Consider the following 17,444-nt stretch of genomic DNA (forward strand, 5'->3'; position numbering starts at 1 on the left):
ACAGTTTGCAACAACCTAACGTGGTACAGATTCACACCCCTGCTTGCAGTGTGCTAAATGTCTGTGTAGATATGCCCTAAGACATGTACTCTAGTATTTGCTGAGTTCTCTTTTCTACTTTTTTTGCTTTTGCTTCTTACTTTTGATTAATTCTCAACTGGCTTTTTCCTTTTTGATCAGATGAATCTTCAGTTGGACCAAAACCCATTTCAAATGTCAGAAAATAGTGCAGGACTCTAAGAAATGTATTCCAGTGCAAATTTGCCCTTGATTCCTCATTTGTTTTCTCCATCTCAAGCAGACTGAAATGATTCCCAGGATCCAATATAAGGCATACACAGAAACCCGAAAAGCCTGTTCTCACCTACTATCCCCAGTTTCTCTCTCTCCAGTCTCAAATGCTCAAAATTAGTGACTTTCCCTCCAGAGTCACTCACTACTGATACTCGAGGTAGTAGGTAGCATCCTTGGAAAGCAATGGGAAGTGCTCTTTTTCTCCTCACACAGAGTAGGAACAGTATTTAACTTGGGCCTTGCACTGCTACTTCCATTGAATTATAATTTTTAGGTTTATTTTAATTATCCAGCATTTCTGACAGACAGAAGAGAGAACCTCAGAATCTCAACTAAGAGAGGCCTATACTTCATCTTAAATATATTGCCTTCCTCAAACCTAGGGGCTGGAGTTCTCACTACTTCTGGACACAAAGGATGTTAGAAGACATTTGTTGCTATTGTCTCCTCTTCAGCTGGCCATGACATTGCACTCTTTCCTCTCAAAGGTCTAGCTACTGCAAAGTTGTGTGTTATGCCAAGGAATGAAAGTGACTCCAAAAAACTCCAACAGGTTCAGAGTGCAGCACCCAACTTCGCCAGAACATGGCTTATTGGGAAACATCATCACTCTTCCTCAATAAGCCAGAAAGACAATGAACCTCATTCACTTTCAGTGCAAAAAATTAAGAACTTGCTTCACCTTAGTGTTCTCACCTTAACGAAAATACTACCTAGAGGATGAGAGAGAGGAAGTAAAATAAAAAATCCTTAACATACATGTTAGAATTTATAAGTACTCAGATACCCTGGTGACAGACGTAGTATAAATACTTAAGATGGTTGAAAGGAAGGAGACCTACATCTAAAAGCAAGAGCTATTAAGGACTAATTATCAAAGTTAGGTGCAGTTACTGAGACTGCATACGTGAGTTTTTATTTACACTTCTACACAATTTTCAATGTGGAGAAAAACAGTTTGAAAATGTACTCCATTACTGCACATGTAAATAAAGCATGCAGTTGAACATGCATTTTGGTCTAAGCCAGCAAACCCCTAACTTTTAAAAAAATATATATGTATACACATAGACTGAACCCACCATTTTAGAATATCAATCTAATCAGGATAATCAATTGTGCTCAAGACATTGTTTTCAACAGGACACTTGATTTTAGGACACTTGTGTCAAAGCCTGAGCAATTCCGCTGAATTTGCTACCAAAACGAGAAGATGAAATTGTTTAAAAGTAATATTACAGATTCAGGAAGAAAAGACAACATATAGTACTTATCTCCTGAAGCCCTACAAAACCAAGCGGGAAGCTGGGATTCTGTGACAACTCTGAAAATGAAAATTGGTATATTTATATAGATCATTACAATTTACACAAGAACCTTACATAAATTAAAAGGGTGATCAAAGTATATTTTAAAATTTGGCATGTTTTTGTTTCTTTAAGATGCACAAAGGCAGCCTATGGGTTCACACAGCTTAACTGAGCAGGTAATAAAGTAGTGGTCAGTGATCTTTTAAAAGACTTCCTTTATCCAAAAAAGTTAGCCACTGATGTTTAATATGTGTTAATAAAAAAGTTCCTTTTTGTTCATTATGTAAATATATGTAATGTAATATGGCATAATTTGCTGAAAACTTTATGAAGCAAATAAAACAAAAAGTTAAGTTAGAGAAATACAAAGCTCTGTTTGGTATATGTCTATAAAGAGGACTATGAAAAATATAGCAAAAAAGCCCAAGAAAATTTCTGCTTAATAACCCTGCATTATTATAAGTATATAATACACAAAGAAAAATCCTTCCATAACCAAACTGCAAGTCAGAGTCAGTTTATGGCACCAATACAAAGGTCTCATATCAAGCAAAAGTCCAGAACGTATATTTCTGATTTCTCCAAAAATAATCCAGTTGCTCTTCCAGCAATTGTTTAACACATTGATACCAGGCTGGAGTTCTGCCTTTTACCTTCTTACAAGATGACACCAAGAAAACAACATGCAATGACATATTTAGAGTTTAGTGATGATCAACTGACTTATGGGAGTTTTAAGGCGAGCAATACATTTCTGAGTATGCATTTCCACTATGTAAATTAAACTAGTTTCATCCACAAAAAACTGTCTGGTGTAATGAGCAAGAATAGTGCAATCATTAAGAAGGCAAAGTTCTGGAAGGGGATGTCAAAAGTATAAGCTGTAGCTAAGTATTTACAAATATAAGCCCAAAAGCAAGCAATACCCAGGCATTTCCAATAATTTATAAACAGGGTACCCCTCACAAGAATTATATGTGGAACAAAGGTTAGTACTCATACAATTCATTATATTTTCATTACAAATAAATATGTTGCACTTTCAAAGCACTCCTTTGTACTGCTTATTCCCCTTTTACAAAAGGAAAAATTGAGGCACAGATGTATATAATGACATGCCAAACTCACACAGGAAGTCTACAGCATTCCTGGGAACTGAATCCAGCTCTTTTGATGTAGCATTTCTTTTCTGAGATTTCAGATATTTTCATTTATATTGTAATAGACACCATATTTAAAACTAACATAGTACATGACTAGTCAAGTTATCAAAAAAGGCACAACAAAAGTAAAGCACATTAAAGAATCAAACTATAGATGTCAATACATGCCCTCATCTTGGAAAGAACATATGCTTTGATCTCCCTGAACAGCACAAAAAGAGTGGACCTATCCTTCAACCTCATAAGTTCTGTAATATTTTTAAAAATTATATGAATCAGTCATATGAAAGAAGGTGTAACTAAAAGAAAAAAGTTACTGCATGATATTGCTATAGGAAATCAATAATGACAAGACTGCATCCAAAGTATCTTGTTGTGCACTACATAAAAAAAGCTTTAGCTTGAGGCCTGCCGTGCCTGGATTGCACTTAAAAGATGTAAACGCTGAAGGAGACAGGATAGAAGATTTTGTGAATAAATACTAGAATGTAGGCTTTCAAGTGCTTATCATCCATACTTAAGGCCTGCAACATTAAATCCATTTTTAAATTTATGATCAACTTTAATTATACATTAATAGCCTAATGTATAGGTTAGTTTATAAAAACATACCTTTATAAGTTAATTTTGTGTATTTAGATATATAGGCTATTAAGCATTTTGATTATGTAGGAACCTACAGCTTAGCAAATTGCCATAGAGGGATTCTTTAATTTATACCACTGGGACTCTGCTAATGAACTTACTGAAATTGATGCTATTTGACCATTTAACTTATTAGATTTTCTTCTTTTACAGTGAAGTTGAGAGGCAATTGAGTTGTTACAGGAGAGTTGTTTGTATTCAAAATACTACTGGCATTAAAGAATTGACAAAATAAGGTCACTACCATGCTCATACTCTCACTTTATCAGCTTATAAAGTAAATTCCCATAGAGCAGGTAGTCAGAACCTGACAAAGCCATCTGTGGAGATCCCCCTGAGGAAACGGTGATAGAACTGCATATGATGATATTTTAAAATCTGGCAGCAATAACTTGCATCACCATTCACTTGGAGTGCAATTTTTGGTAAGAAATACAGCAGTAGTGGAATGAAATTTCCATGGTGCATTGTAACACCAATTGTTAGGGGACTTCACTTAAAACAATGTGCCATGGAAATTTAAGACCAGAAATGAAAGTTTACTTAAAGTGGAAGCTCCAGACATCACCATTCATTTTATAGAACTATTGCCTTTTTTTCTCTCAAATCCTCAGAAGGCCCTGAAAGAAGTTGATTACTATCGTTCAGATTCTTTATCTTCTAGCTAGTTAAATAAAGGGAGAAAAGTAGCACAGAACTTTTAACGTTTTCAAATATCAGTGCAACAAACTGGGAAAGCGAGCAAAGGCAATGCACATTTTTCCCTAGTTTAAAATGATGTCAGTGAATCCAAGTCAAAATCAGCAGTGTACTACTGCTAACAATTCTTAGAACAGGAGAGAAACAAGTCAGTAAATCATATGCCTGAGTAGCATTAAATTTCATGTAACATGAACTTCAAAACCAGCAGCTCCAAAACTGAACAGAGTATGTACTGATAATTCAATTATAAGGCAGTTATGACATATTAAGCAGCTTATTTAATCATTAGTTTATTAATAGAGCACATTTTAAGTATCTTTAGTAAAACTAAGGTGAATTACATTGAGATGTTTTACACTGAAAACATCAACATTAACTGGACTGAGAAAACCTTGAAACATATTCTATTTTAAAGTATCTCAGTTAAAATGCATTTCACCTCATTAAGTGCAAAACAACAAATAAACCACAAACTAAAGTGGTAAAACCCAGTCAGTCAAACATTTGTATACCTGTATGATAACACTATCAATTCCAGCATTAGAGAAATGATTAGCACAGATGTCTTTAATACAAAAGCAGAATTTAATGCAACTCCTAAACGTATAATAATATTAAAATTAACTAGTAAAAAGTTATAAACTATAACTGACTGCATGACCTAACTAAAAACTGATCAATACAGTTTGCATGAATATGCCATTCTGGGAGTACAGAGCACCACTTAAAGTGTGTGGGGGAGGGGCACAGATTTGTCTCCCTCCCACCTTAACCTGATCCTTCTTTTCTCCTCTTAGGAGCACACCACCACAACCTCCACTAGCCAGACCGCCTGGTCCATGAGGCCCTATTAACCCACCCCCTTCAAATGTGAGTGACATTAAAACATGGCATACGGAGCCACAGCACCACTTACATTTGGTCTGACTGCCTTTTTGTCATAATGGAGGGATGGCCAGACCAAATCTGATTGAGTGGCACTGTGACTTTGCACCCACCAACCCCCAGCGTATGATACAATTCATAACACTGTATCCACAGTGCTATTTAATATTTATGCAGATTTGTTCTTTGACTTTGGATTTTATGGTCTCCATAAAAACCACAGGATTGCCCCAACTGGTTTCTGCTCCATTTCACTTAAGTGAACACACAATGGATTTGATCTTTGTTGTAGAACTAAGTTAGAGTATGGTGATCTCATCTGTCATTGTTAGATCTGTACTTCAAAAACATCATACATACCACACAAAGAACCTACCCTCACTCCCCTTGTAGCTGTGGACCTGTTTAAACAGACCACTCTTGGCTACTATACTATATACTTGTCCATATACTGGCCCCGTGTCTCAAATGCCTGTAGACCACTACAACTTTGTTTATTTACAACCATCATATCACTGGGCCTACACGCCCCGTCATCCATGCAAGTATCATGGTACAGAGACAGCTTGAGAGAGACTATGCAATAGAGCAAGAGGCTAGAATCCTGCTGATTGAAGACAGGCTCTAAATTGTGTGGGATTCAAATTTCTATGCTGTGACAGGTTAAAATAAAGAAACTATTTTTTCTATTAGAACAGTATCTGTTAACTACAGACCAAAAGAACTATTCCAAGCAGTGAACAGAATGGGAAATCTGGGTCTTGGAAACAGAATCAAGTATCTGTCTTTGTGAAGATTTTTCACTATCTACAGAACTGCACAGGTACAACTGACCAGAGCCAAGGCAGTCTACTTGATAACAGAGACAGAGTACACAAACAAATGGGGGTAAATGTACCCTTACCTTCGGTTCACCAAGAACCTCTGTCCGTGACACAAATACATTGGGAAGGCTTTGCTCAGTCTCAAGAGATGAATCAGACTTGAGATCAAATTTAGACTTTGGTTATTCAACACGGAAGAATAAACAGTCCTTCACATCCATAACAAAAGAATGTATCTCACAGGTTTTGCACTGTAACTAACTAGTTAATTTTTCAATGCCACTTAAACATCAATAAAAACATACAACTCTCTGGACATATTCCTTGTGGTCATCATGTCCACTCTATATTATCTCGATCTCTTGAACTAAGGCAGGACTGGATGCAGTTTGGTCCATTCTTGGAGTATAGACATTCAGGGCAATGTTCAGCATAATCTACAGGTGAAAATCTGTTCAACAAATATTTAGCTCATGTTTAATATAAGCAAGGCAATGTTACAAGGAACCATATAAAATTCCATGTGACTTGACTGCACGCCAGTACAAAGCATTTCAGTTTTATTTTGTGGTGTAAGCATTTTAGATTGGTATTTGAGTAATTATGCCTGGGCCACTGAAAGGTATACTTATATTCTAAGATTGCAGACACATCACAACAATAAGTACAGCATGTAAGAGCAGCTATTTTGGTAGCTTTTCACAGCATGTGCACTATGATTATTAGATATTTGGCTGTGTACTTATAACCATTTTTACGTTTTTAAATTGGATTGGTAGATCCATAAGGCAAACAAAAATTTCATTTAAAAATTACAGTTACAAACAAGAAAAAAAAAAGACCTTAAGCATTAAAGTTGTCACTGTGTCTTTAACTTACACCATTGTGCTTGTAACCAAACAGTAGTATAGTTGTTTTGCATTAAAGAATTACTGTTCACTGGTGACTGGATGGGAAAACATTTCATTTCTGTTTCCACTTAAGTGAAAATGTTCTGGTCAATCATTAGGAGCATCTGTCCAGGCCACAACACTGGCTTTAGAGATCCTTAAACAAAAGAAATGAAACTGCTAAAGTTACTGTAAACACTATACTATAAAATGTTGATATATTCAGGATAAAGACAGCTTTTCAGAACATTAGCTTGCTAATAAAGCTTTTTTTATTTTGTTTACTACCATTTAAAAACAAAATAACTAGATAACTGTAATGTCTATTTACTTCTGCTAGTAATCAGTATTTCTAAAGTATGGTATGTTAGCATAATAAAACCCTAGGCAGCATTGTAGCATCAACATGTTTTACTTTTCCTTCAAATTATTGCAATGAGGAAAAAGTCAAGCTCTCAAACTAATCAACAGAAAACCTTAATGGATTTCTTCCTACACTACCCCTGCGGCAGGTTAGTAAAAATATATATATTCTATTCTATGATAAGTGACTTAAAATGCATTCACCCCATTTAATACATATTATCACAGTTTCAGTCTACTACATTTTAATATACAGTACAATAATTCACAATGGTATATATTTATATTGAAATGAAGCTCAGATATTAAAGTGTAGCCAGCATGGCTCACTTAAACACAAACGGATGAATTTACGGCTAGCATAAGCAGATGCAATTCCACCAACAATGAGACTGCACCCACTTATATCAACAGTGCATTTAATCAATTTTCTGTAGCATTCTGAGGCAAATTCAAAAGTTATACTGAATACACATGGAAGTTTAACAGCATATTCTCCAAGGGACAAAATAATGCACCCCATGAATTACATTTGTACTCTCGTAGTATGTATTACAAAACTATAGCTACACTGTCTACATTCACTCCAAATTAGATCTGAACCTGAATGACTAGCAACTCACAAATATTAGATGTCAGAATTTCAAATCAAATAAAATAAAAAAATGAAGTTAGTGAATGCCCTATTAACAAAAACAGGAGTACTTCAATTCAAAAATGTAATTTCTATAAATCTATAATGTATTTAATTTTGCAAATGCAGTGCTTTTTTAAATTTAGAATTGATTATACATAAGATGCTTTGTTTCAACAGTACAAATATTTAATGCCTGGGAGATGATTAACTTCTGAAGACTGTTTACAGACTACAATAGCTTCTAGTGCAAGCCAAGAACTGGGAGCTATAACCACTTCCATTCATACCTAATCAAAACAGGTTCAAAACAGTCTCACATTTCCTATGCTCACTACAGATAGATAAGTGGAATGAAAAGCAGTCATTGCTTTCCATATTGTCACATGCTGCCATACAAGCAAGTAACATGGTTAAAAACTGACTGCTTCTATTTTCCCACTGAAATCTAGTATTCTTGATTTTAAAAAAACAAAAGCAAGTCATTTGTGTGAAGGGATTTAAAGGTACTAAAATTCAGAAGTAGAAAAGTTGCCATACTTCTCTGATAGAAAGAGCTCCTAAAATAAAATCCTCAGCCAGTAGCAGCTACGACTAATTTCAGTAAAAATTAACTATAGTAAAAGCAACTTGTAGATAGGTAGTATTAAACTGATAGTAGTACTGAAAACTAACTGTTGGGTACGACACGTGAATAATATTTTAGCATTTTAGCTCAATTTAAGCGATAAAAAGGTCAATTTTCACAAAAGTTTAGTCTTTCTTTAGCTCTTTGCATGGCACAATGGATGAATGAAGCAGAAAACTGAGGCCACACTGCTCTGTAAGACAAAGCATGCAAAACAAATACATTACATAGCATAGCTGAGATTACATATATGAAAGGTTACCCTTTAGTATATACTGTTCCTTCTACATTTAAAGCATAGCAGTAGAGCAATTCTGCTGGGATTGGACCTCTTTCCCACACAGACTTCCTTATTTTAATATAAAATAAATCCATCTAAAAGCTAAGTATTCCATTGGTCTTTTAAACAAAACCAGTCATTTATGAGACGTCTACAAGATCATTTAACATATTATAGAGGTACAAAAGGGACCACTATGCCGCATCGCAAGTTCCTTTGAAATAGTAAGAATTTTAAATTCTGACTTCTTAGAAAGGGAAAATACTTTGGTGAATATATTAATGTCTCTCTGTTTAGATATTTAGGAGTTAATTTTCAGTCAGGCTGATGCCTGGCTTACCATTTTGCAGTAACAAATTTGAGGACTTGTACCTTTAACTCCCCAATTTCTGCCCTCAATAAGGCAAGGTAGGGATGGGCAGAATTATTAAAGTATTAAAATTTGCATCCACAAATCAATTGTGTAAAACACAGGCATGAAGAGGGTTAATGTTTTGTTTGCTCTGTCTCAGTGGCTAATTTAGGGCATGTTACCCTTTATGCTGCGTAAACATCCCATTTTTCCCCCCCTACACCTCTTTGTAATTTCAAGAAAATTACAATTTTTAATTACAATGCACAAACGTGTTACAGTTGGTATACGAAAACATGTTCTTGGGACATTTGAGGATCGATTTACATAAATCATTAGAAAGAGGAGAGAAGCAGCTTTACTATGTGTTTTTTCTTTTGAAGAAATTAGATCTAAAGTTTGGAATCATGCTCTAGGACTGATCTACCCCCTCACCTCCCAACATGATTTTATTTCTGTTCCTATAATTTTCACTATTTAAAGCATCTCCATTTAAAAAGTGAGCTTACTCACCAAGTGGGGTTCTCCCAGGCACTCTCCGCTCTAGTTATAAAACCACTCAAAAGCCTGTTAAAGCATCCTGTGCCAAGAACTGGCTTTAGATATATTTATAGTAGAAAACGTGGCAAGGTCCAGATAAGTCGTATTAGCCTATTTAATGGTTATTTGGGGATTTGTTTATTAAACCTTTAATAACTTAAAAATAACTTAGCTTCAGTTTATCATTAGAACTTTGAAATGCCTCTAACATACTATTAGTTTGTTGGCAATTCAGCTCTTGAAGGCCTCTGGTGCTTTAACAGAAAATAACTGAAAAGTATTAAATTAAAACATTAACGTGCCTCAAAGATAAGCCACTCAATTGTGGCAAACAAATCAAACATTTTAAAATAAAAGCCAATATACACATTCCATAGCATTATTACAAATTCAGGAGTTAATAACTTTTGAAATTAGACATTAATAATCTAGACCAAAATTTAGTTTTCATCTAGGGGATGATCAAAAGAATCAGGCTCTCATATGGGTTGTGAAGAAGGATAGTGAAGATTCTTGGTGCACAGAAGTGAAGTGTCATTCTAAGCAAAGGAAGCAACATGGAAAAAAGGAGCCTGGGTGTGAACTTGAAGGGCTGTTGGGTGTGGGTGGGAAAAGTATGGAACAGATGGCAGGGGGGTGGGGGCGAAGCTGGGAGGGATGGTTACAGAGCTTCCTCCATGCAGACCCTGGCTAACCCATAGCCTCTCCCATTGATTCAGGCATATCTGCCTGTGTCCCTGGACCCCCTCAGTCAGTCCCCTCCCCTCATTTCCATGTGTCCCTGCACCCCCATTTCCTCCTGTGGCCCTGCACCTCCATGCCCATGTAGCCCCCTGCCTAGTGTGTCCTCTCCCACTAGCCCTTATGAGCCTGTCTGTGACCCCCCAGCAACCCCATGTGCCCCAAGCTGTCTGTTTCCTGACCTGGCCTGATAGGCGCTGTGAAGAAGGCAGCCTCTTCCCTTCCCTATTGCAGCTGGGTCTCGTTCAGAAGTGGCTGAACTGTTCTAGCACCACAGCACCCTCTGGTGGGCAAAAGGCAGAACTGGAGCAACTTTCCAGCAGAAGCTATTTTCTGCAGAAAACAAAAAAAAAATTTGCATGGCCCATGAACTATGCACTCGTGCAGTGGCACAGAATTCCCCCAGGAGTGAAACTTTTACTTTTAGACAATTTTAGTATGTGTAGAACTTTCGTCAAAGCTAAAAAATGGTTCAAATCAGTATGTATCCAGAAGAAACAGCTCAGTGGAATTCTATAGTTGTAGATAAGAACACTGGGTAGGTATTCAGGTTTTAGGTGAGGAACTATTTCCTATTCTTACTGGTAAATCTTCTCTATATTTATTGAAATCCCAAAGTATGTGCAAGTCAACTATATTCAAAGTACTTGCAGATTTCTGTTTTCTTAAAGTAATAGAAAACAGCTATCTTTTTATTTTTTAAAGGCACACTTCAGTGTGCATATATAATTTTACTCCTTGGGGAATTCTGTACAAAAACATTAAAAATTCTGCACACAATATTTGAAAATTGTGCAAATTTAATTTGTCAAAATAACACAAAATAATCATGTCAGTTTCAATTATTTTGGTAATTTATTTAAAAATATCTGTCAGTGAGTGTGTCTGTAACAATGTAACAATACAGACCCCAAAAAAAACCCGCAACAGATTCTGGTAATTTTTTTTTTTTGACAAATCAATTCCTTACTAGGCATATTAATGCAGAACTTCGAGTAATTCATTTAAATTACAATACAGAACTGTATTTCCTGCACCTGTCAGAAGTATTGCAAAGGCTTGGGGGAGTCAGGGGTAATGGAGGAGCTGAGGGAGAGGGAAGGAGCCTAGGAGCGAATCAGGAGGGTGCTGGGTGTGCGTGGGTAAAGGTGGGATGTTGGGGGGGGGGGGGGCATGTGAATTGTTAGGGAGTTGGGAAGCCTCTCCCATGCAGACCTTGGCTGACCCAAAGCCTCTCCCACTCAGTCACATACATCTGCCCCTGTCCCCGGCACTCCCCATCCCCATGGGTCTCTGCAGCCCCTCACCCCCTCATCCCCAGACTCAACACTGTCACCCTACTAGCCCCAATCTGTTCCCCCCCAGCAGCCCTGTGTGGCCCACTATGCCCAAATCTGGCTCTGCAGGCAAGGTACTATGATGAACTTCTACTCCTGGCAAATACTGCAGTACTGAGCATAGAATTCTCCCGCCTCCCTCCACCGAAAATACATTCTGCCCCAGAAATGCTGCATTTCTGCCTTTTGCCCACCAGAGGCCACTCTGGCACCAGAACAGCTGGCTGCATTCATGCAACTTCTGGTGGGCAAAAGGCAGAACTGCAGCACTTCTTGGGCAAAATATATTTTATGCTGGAAAATGCAAAATTATGTGGGACAGAAGAATTCTGTGCATCTGCAGATGCACAGAATTCCCCCAGGAATAAATTTTGAACTTACATGTGACAACTAGCACATAAAATCTCATAACTGAAAAACTGGAGCATTATATTCAACTCTGATTTTCAGCTTTTTTCTGGGCAAAGAAACCCAGTCACCTAGAGCTGAGCATCCCATTTCCAAGATTTTAACTAGAGAGATGAACAAGAATGACTTTTTTTGATGGATCCTTCCACTCAGAAATAGGAGAAGCCCTACCATCTCACTGAATTGGTTACCCTCGGAGAATTTTAAGTTTGGGACATGTGAGAAACCAATCAGGACTATATTTCAGAAGAAAGTTGTAGAGGGGCTTCCAAAGACGTAGGAAGAACCACTATTTCTTCCTATAGCTCGTGGTTAAGAAAGAAGTAAGTGTGGGAAGGGCCCAAAAGATTCTGGAAGGGAGGTGGGAAAGTTGGAGGCCAAGGGCAGTTGCAGTACATTTAGACTTTTTTGTTGCTGATAATAAAGAACTATAAGGGTCTCTGAAAAGGAGAGGAGCAATGCTGCATAGGCCCTCCTTGGTGGGATAGCTGTCCCTGGATTGACAGACTCCATGTGTGAAACTGCTAATGATAGGCCAGGAAGATAGTTTAAAGGGATCCATTACAGCAACGTTCAGGAAGAGGACAGAAGGAAGGGCGAAGACTTCAGGAAGGCTTCAAAATTGAAATGACGTAGATCTAAAGTCACTATGATAAGAAAATTAAAAAAAAAACCCACAATTTTCCATCCTGACGACGAAAACACCTGAATACATGCTTAACTTTAAGAGGATGAGTAGTTCCAATGAAGTCAACGGGACTACTCATGGGAGTTCAGTTAGGTACCTGCATAAGTGTCTTGCTGAATCAGGGTCTTAATTTTCAGCATTTTGGGTTTTCTTTAAAAAAAACAAAAAAACCCCAAAACTAATGCATTTTAAAAATAATTTAGTTCATCATAACTTTAAATTGCTATAGCACAAACTATTTTAAAAAAAATTTATAAAGCGTCAACTTAATTAAATCCATTACTTTTTTAAAAAAAACAGGAGACATAAAATAGCTACACACTGACTTCAACTATAACAGTATACAAAGCAGGGGAATAGAATGTAACGTAATGGACCACCATTTGAAGCATGATACTAATAATAAATAATAAAATAAATAATAATAATAATAAGGGGATAATTATAAAGGGATTGACAGACTCTTTTGGCAAGGCAAATATAATCACAAAAAAAAGGGGGGGAGTGGGGATTCCACTTAGGACCACTGGATTGCATGATGTTTCCAAAGTTGCAGCAGTTTTGAAACAGAAATGCCTAAAAACTGCCAAAGTTTACACAGACATACCAATTAATGCTGAATTATAAATAACCCTGTCCTATGAAAAATTATGGAGTATCGCTTACCTGTATCCCCACCCTCAAGAACTAAATAATATCCCTCTGTCACCTCATTTGTCAAACCACAGCCTAATCTGCTAAGCACACCCTAGGAAGGGAAATTGTTTCTTCAAATTAAGACAGAAACATCTCTCTCATAGCATTTCTTCTTTCCTATCCCAGCTCTGGCAACAATGCAAACCTTTATTCCCCATTTGTCCATTTTCCTACAATGGTTTCCCTACCTTTTTTATGCTGTCCTTACAGACATGGAAAGCACTTCTTGAGCTGCTCCACAAGGCCGCTATCCTCTCTCTCCTCATTCAAATTTCTCCAGAAGACTATGTGCAAGAAGAGAGTTGAAGATTTTTTTTATATAAAAATTAGGGCTCTCAAGCATTAAATCGTGATTAATCATGTGATTAAAACAATTAATCACAATTAATCAGTGTTAAAATTTATTTAACTATTTTTGGATGTTTTCTACATTTTTTAATATATTGATTTCAATTACAACACAGAATACAAAGTACAGTGCTCAATTTATTTTTGATTACAACTATTTGCACTGTAAAAAACAAAATAGTATTTTTCAATTCACTTAATTCAAGTACTGTAGTGCAATCTATCATGAAAGTTGAACATACAAATGTAGGATTATGTAAAAAAAAACTGCTTTCAAAAATAAAACAATGTAAAACTTTAGAGCCTACACGTCCTACTTCAGCCAATCGCTCAGACAACCAAGTTTGCAGGAAATGATGTTGCCCGCTTCTTGCTTACAATGTCACCTGAAAGCGAGAACAGGAGTGTGCAATGGCACTGTTGTACCCAGCATTGCAAGATATTTACGTGCCAGATACACTAAAGATTCATATGTCCCTTCATGCTTCAATCACTATTCCACAGGGCAACTGCCCATGCTGATACTGGGTTCAGCTTGATAACAATCCAAAGCAGAGCAGACCAACGATGTTCATTTTCATCATCTAAGTCAGATTCCACCAGCAGAAGGTTGATTTTCATTTTTGTGGTCCGGGTTCTGCAGTTTCCGCATCTGAGTGTTGCTTTTTTAAGACTTCTGAAAGCATGTTCCACACTTCGTCGCTCTCAGATTTTGCACGTCACTTCAGATTCTTAAGCCTTGGGCCCAGTCCTGTAGCTATTTTAGAAATCTCACATTGGTACCTTCTTTGCATTTTGTCAAATCTGCTGTTAAAATGTTCTTAAAACTAACAACATGCTGGGTCATCATTTGAGATGGCTATAACCTGAAATGTATGGCAGAATGCAGGTAAAACAGAACAGGAGACATACTATTCTCCCCCAAGGAGTTAAGTCACAAATTTTATTAACACATTTTTTAAATAAGCATCATCTGCATGAAAGTATGTCCTCTGGAATGGTAGCCGAAACATGAAGGGGCATACAAATGTTTAGCATATCTTGCATGTAAATACCTTGCAGAGCTTTCTACAACAGCGTCATGAGAACGCCTGTTCTCACTTTCAGGTAATATTGTAAATGAGAAGCAGACAGCATTATCGCCTGTAAATGTAAACAAACTTGTTTCTCTTTGCAATTGGCTGAACAAGGAGGAGGACTGGGGGACTTGCAGGCTCTAAAGTTTTATATTGCTTTGTTTTTGAGTGCAGTTATGAAACAAAAAAAAATCTATATTTGTAAGTTACACTTTCACAATAAAGAGATTGCACTACAGTACTTGTATGAGGTGAACTGAAAAATACTATTTCTTTTGTTTCTCATTTTTACAGTGCAAGTATTTGTAATCAAAAATAAAGTGAGCACCGTACACTTTGTATTCTGTGTTGTAATAATCAATATATTTGAAAATGTAGAAAAACATCCAAAAATATTTAATAAATTTCAGTTGGTATTCTATTGTTTAACAGATTAATCTTTTTTTTTAAATCGATTAATTTTTTTTGAGTTAATCGCATGAGTTAACTGCAATCAACAGCCCTAATAAAAATTAAAAAAAAAACTTGCTACACTATGCTGTGTATAGATCTTCACTGTATATACATATAATTACATTAACAATACACACAATCTTTCTATCTACTGAGCAGACAAGCCTATGACTTTGGTTGCATAACTCGTTAGCATGAAAGGAGACTAAGGGCTTGGCTACACGTACGTTTTATAGCGCTCTAACTTGCTGGCTCATGGATGTGAAAAATCACCACCGCAGCAAGTCAGAGCGCTTTAAAGCGCTAGTGCAAATAGGCTCCCAGCGCTCGGAGCTAATCCCCTCGTGGAGGTGGATTACCAGGAGAGCTGGGAGAGCTCTCTCCCAGCACTCGTGTGCGACCACACTCTCACTTCAAAGTGCAGCTGCAGGAGCACTCCTGCAATAGTGCTTTGAAGTTTCCAGTGTAGCCATGCCCTAAGCAACTGATTTTTCCCTGTCAGAAAAACTCTATAGTTTGCATCACCAGTTTCCTTGTCAACTGGAATGTGGTCAGCATAACATAACATTCTTTTGCAAATGTTCACACACGTGCGCATGTGTGCACAAAAATGCGCTCTCTCTCTCTCAAGAAAATAGTCTTACTCAAGGGTAGCTTTAACCTTAATACATATTCTTCACAACTCAGAGATAGATGTAGGTTTCATTTTTAGAAGGTACACACTATACATTTTTAAAGTGATTTATTTTGAAAATTTTTCAGATTAGCTTTCCAGCTATAATCAGAAAATGAATGATCGTTTGGTTATTTCATTTACCAAAGGTAACTGAAGCAGATATTTATGAAGTCATTAGGAGGTGAACTATCTCCAATTCAACAGGTTAGTCATTACTATTTGGAGGATTTTCTTGCCATGCTGTATTAGGAGAAGACCACCACCAGAAAGAAATGTAAGCTGTTTTATTTAACTAAAACAACAACGTTAAGTATTCTGGGTTTTTTTCTTCAATAGCAAACATATAATATTTTAACAAAACAAGCATATTTCCCTCGCTTCTCACATTTATCTCCAGAATTCTTCTCCTTGTCCAGATCTATTCTGCCCGCAACAACCTTCTATTCACTGACCTTTTTGAAACTTTGCACTTTTAGAGAAAGGTAAGGAATTGACTGTGTACGCAAATTTGAAGAGTGACAATAGGGTTGAGGTGTGTTATTTCTCTCACCTATATATTATTTATTTTAAAACATTTTTGCTGTTAACAAGCATGCTCTCTCTGGAGACAAATCCAGTTTGAGAACTGCAAAACTAAGCATCTCTGATGGTTATCTTCTAGTCCGAGCACTGAGTCCCACTGGGTAGATAGAAAGATTGACCTAAATATTCTATACAGAAGCCCTTGGAACCCCATAAGATTGTGTCCCTAATCCATGAACTACTGGAACTCATTTACAAAAACATTTCTTAAACATTACATGAATATATTGTCTCATACTATAGAATTAGAATTTATAATCCCTATTCCACGATGAGATATCTTTAAGCTATAATGTATCTTAATTAAAAACTATCTTTAGATAAATGCTTTTTGAGGGAAAAAACTATTTTTAAAAATCTGATTTTTTTTATTTTTAAAAAAATAATCATTGATTTTTATCCACTCTGACTGCAACCCAGACTAATATAAATGTCAAGATATTTAAACTGTCAAGAAAATCTGAACCAAAGATTTAATAGCATGCATATCTACAGAAATCCTACTGTAGTTGACAATAGTCTATCTGGATGCTTGGATGGGTCCAATAATGTTACAACTGTAGTGCAGTTGCTATTCTGCAACCTATTCTACTACTCTATTCTACTTTCAGAAGCTATAGTCCTACTAGCTGACACTAGGGTCTTCTGGTCCTGCAGCACATACACTACAGACAGATACATCGATACGCTGGAAGGTAGGGATAGGATACAGAGGAACCTAGACAAATTAGAGGATTGGCCAAAAGAAATCTGATGAGGTTCAACAAGGACGAGTGCAGAGTCCTGCACTTAGAAAGGAAGAAACCCACGCACTGTTTACAGACTAGGGACTGAGTGGCTAGGCAGCAGTTCTGCAGAAAGGGAACTAGGGGTTACAGTGGATGAGAAGCTTGATATGAGTTAACTGTGTGCCCTTGTTGCCAAGCAGG

The 17,444-nt window shown here is 36.8% G+C and overlaps 1 protein-coding gene across 16 annotated transcripts in view; it reads right to left on the reverse strand.

Annotated features, from left to right (window-relative positions):
* Positions 1-17,444, reverse strand: part of CASK (calcium/calmodulin dependent serine protein kinase) — a 421,703-nt gene that overhangs the window by 358,807 nt on the left and 45,452 nt on the right. The window contains exon 1 of one of the 16 annotated variants that reach the window (XM_073358741.2): positions 6,703-6,903. The exons of the other annotated variants lie outside the window; for them this stretch is intronic. Within the exon in view, the coding sequence (XP_073214842.1) occupies positions 6,703-6,707 (5 nt within the window). The 5' untranslated portion in view covers positions 6,708-6,903. Of the gene's footprint in view, positions 1-6,702; positions 6,904-17,444 lie in introns of those variants that run through there. 16 annotated transcript variants of the gene reach the window in all.

The sequence above is a fragment of the Lepidochelys kempii genome, chromosome 1 (genome assembly GCF_965140285.1).
Source record: "Lepidochelys kempii isolate rLepKem1 chromosome 1, rLepKem1.hap1, whole genome shotgun sequence".
NCBI lineage: Eukaryota > Metazoa > Chordata > Testudines > Cheloniidae > Lepidochelys > Lepidochelys kempii.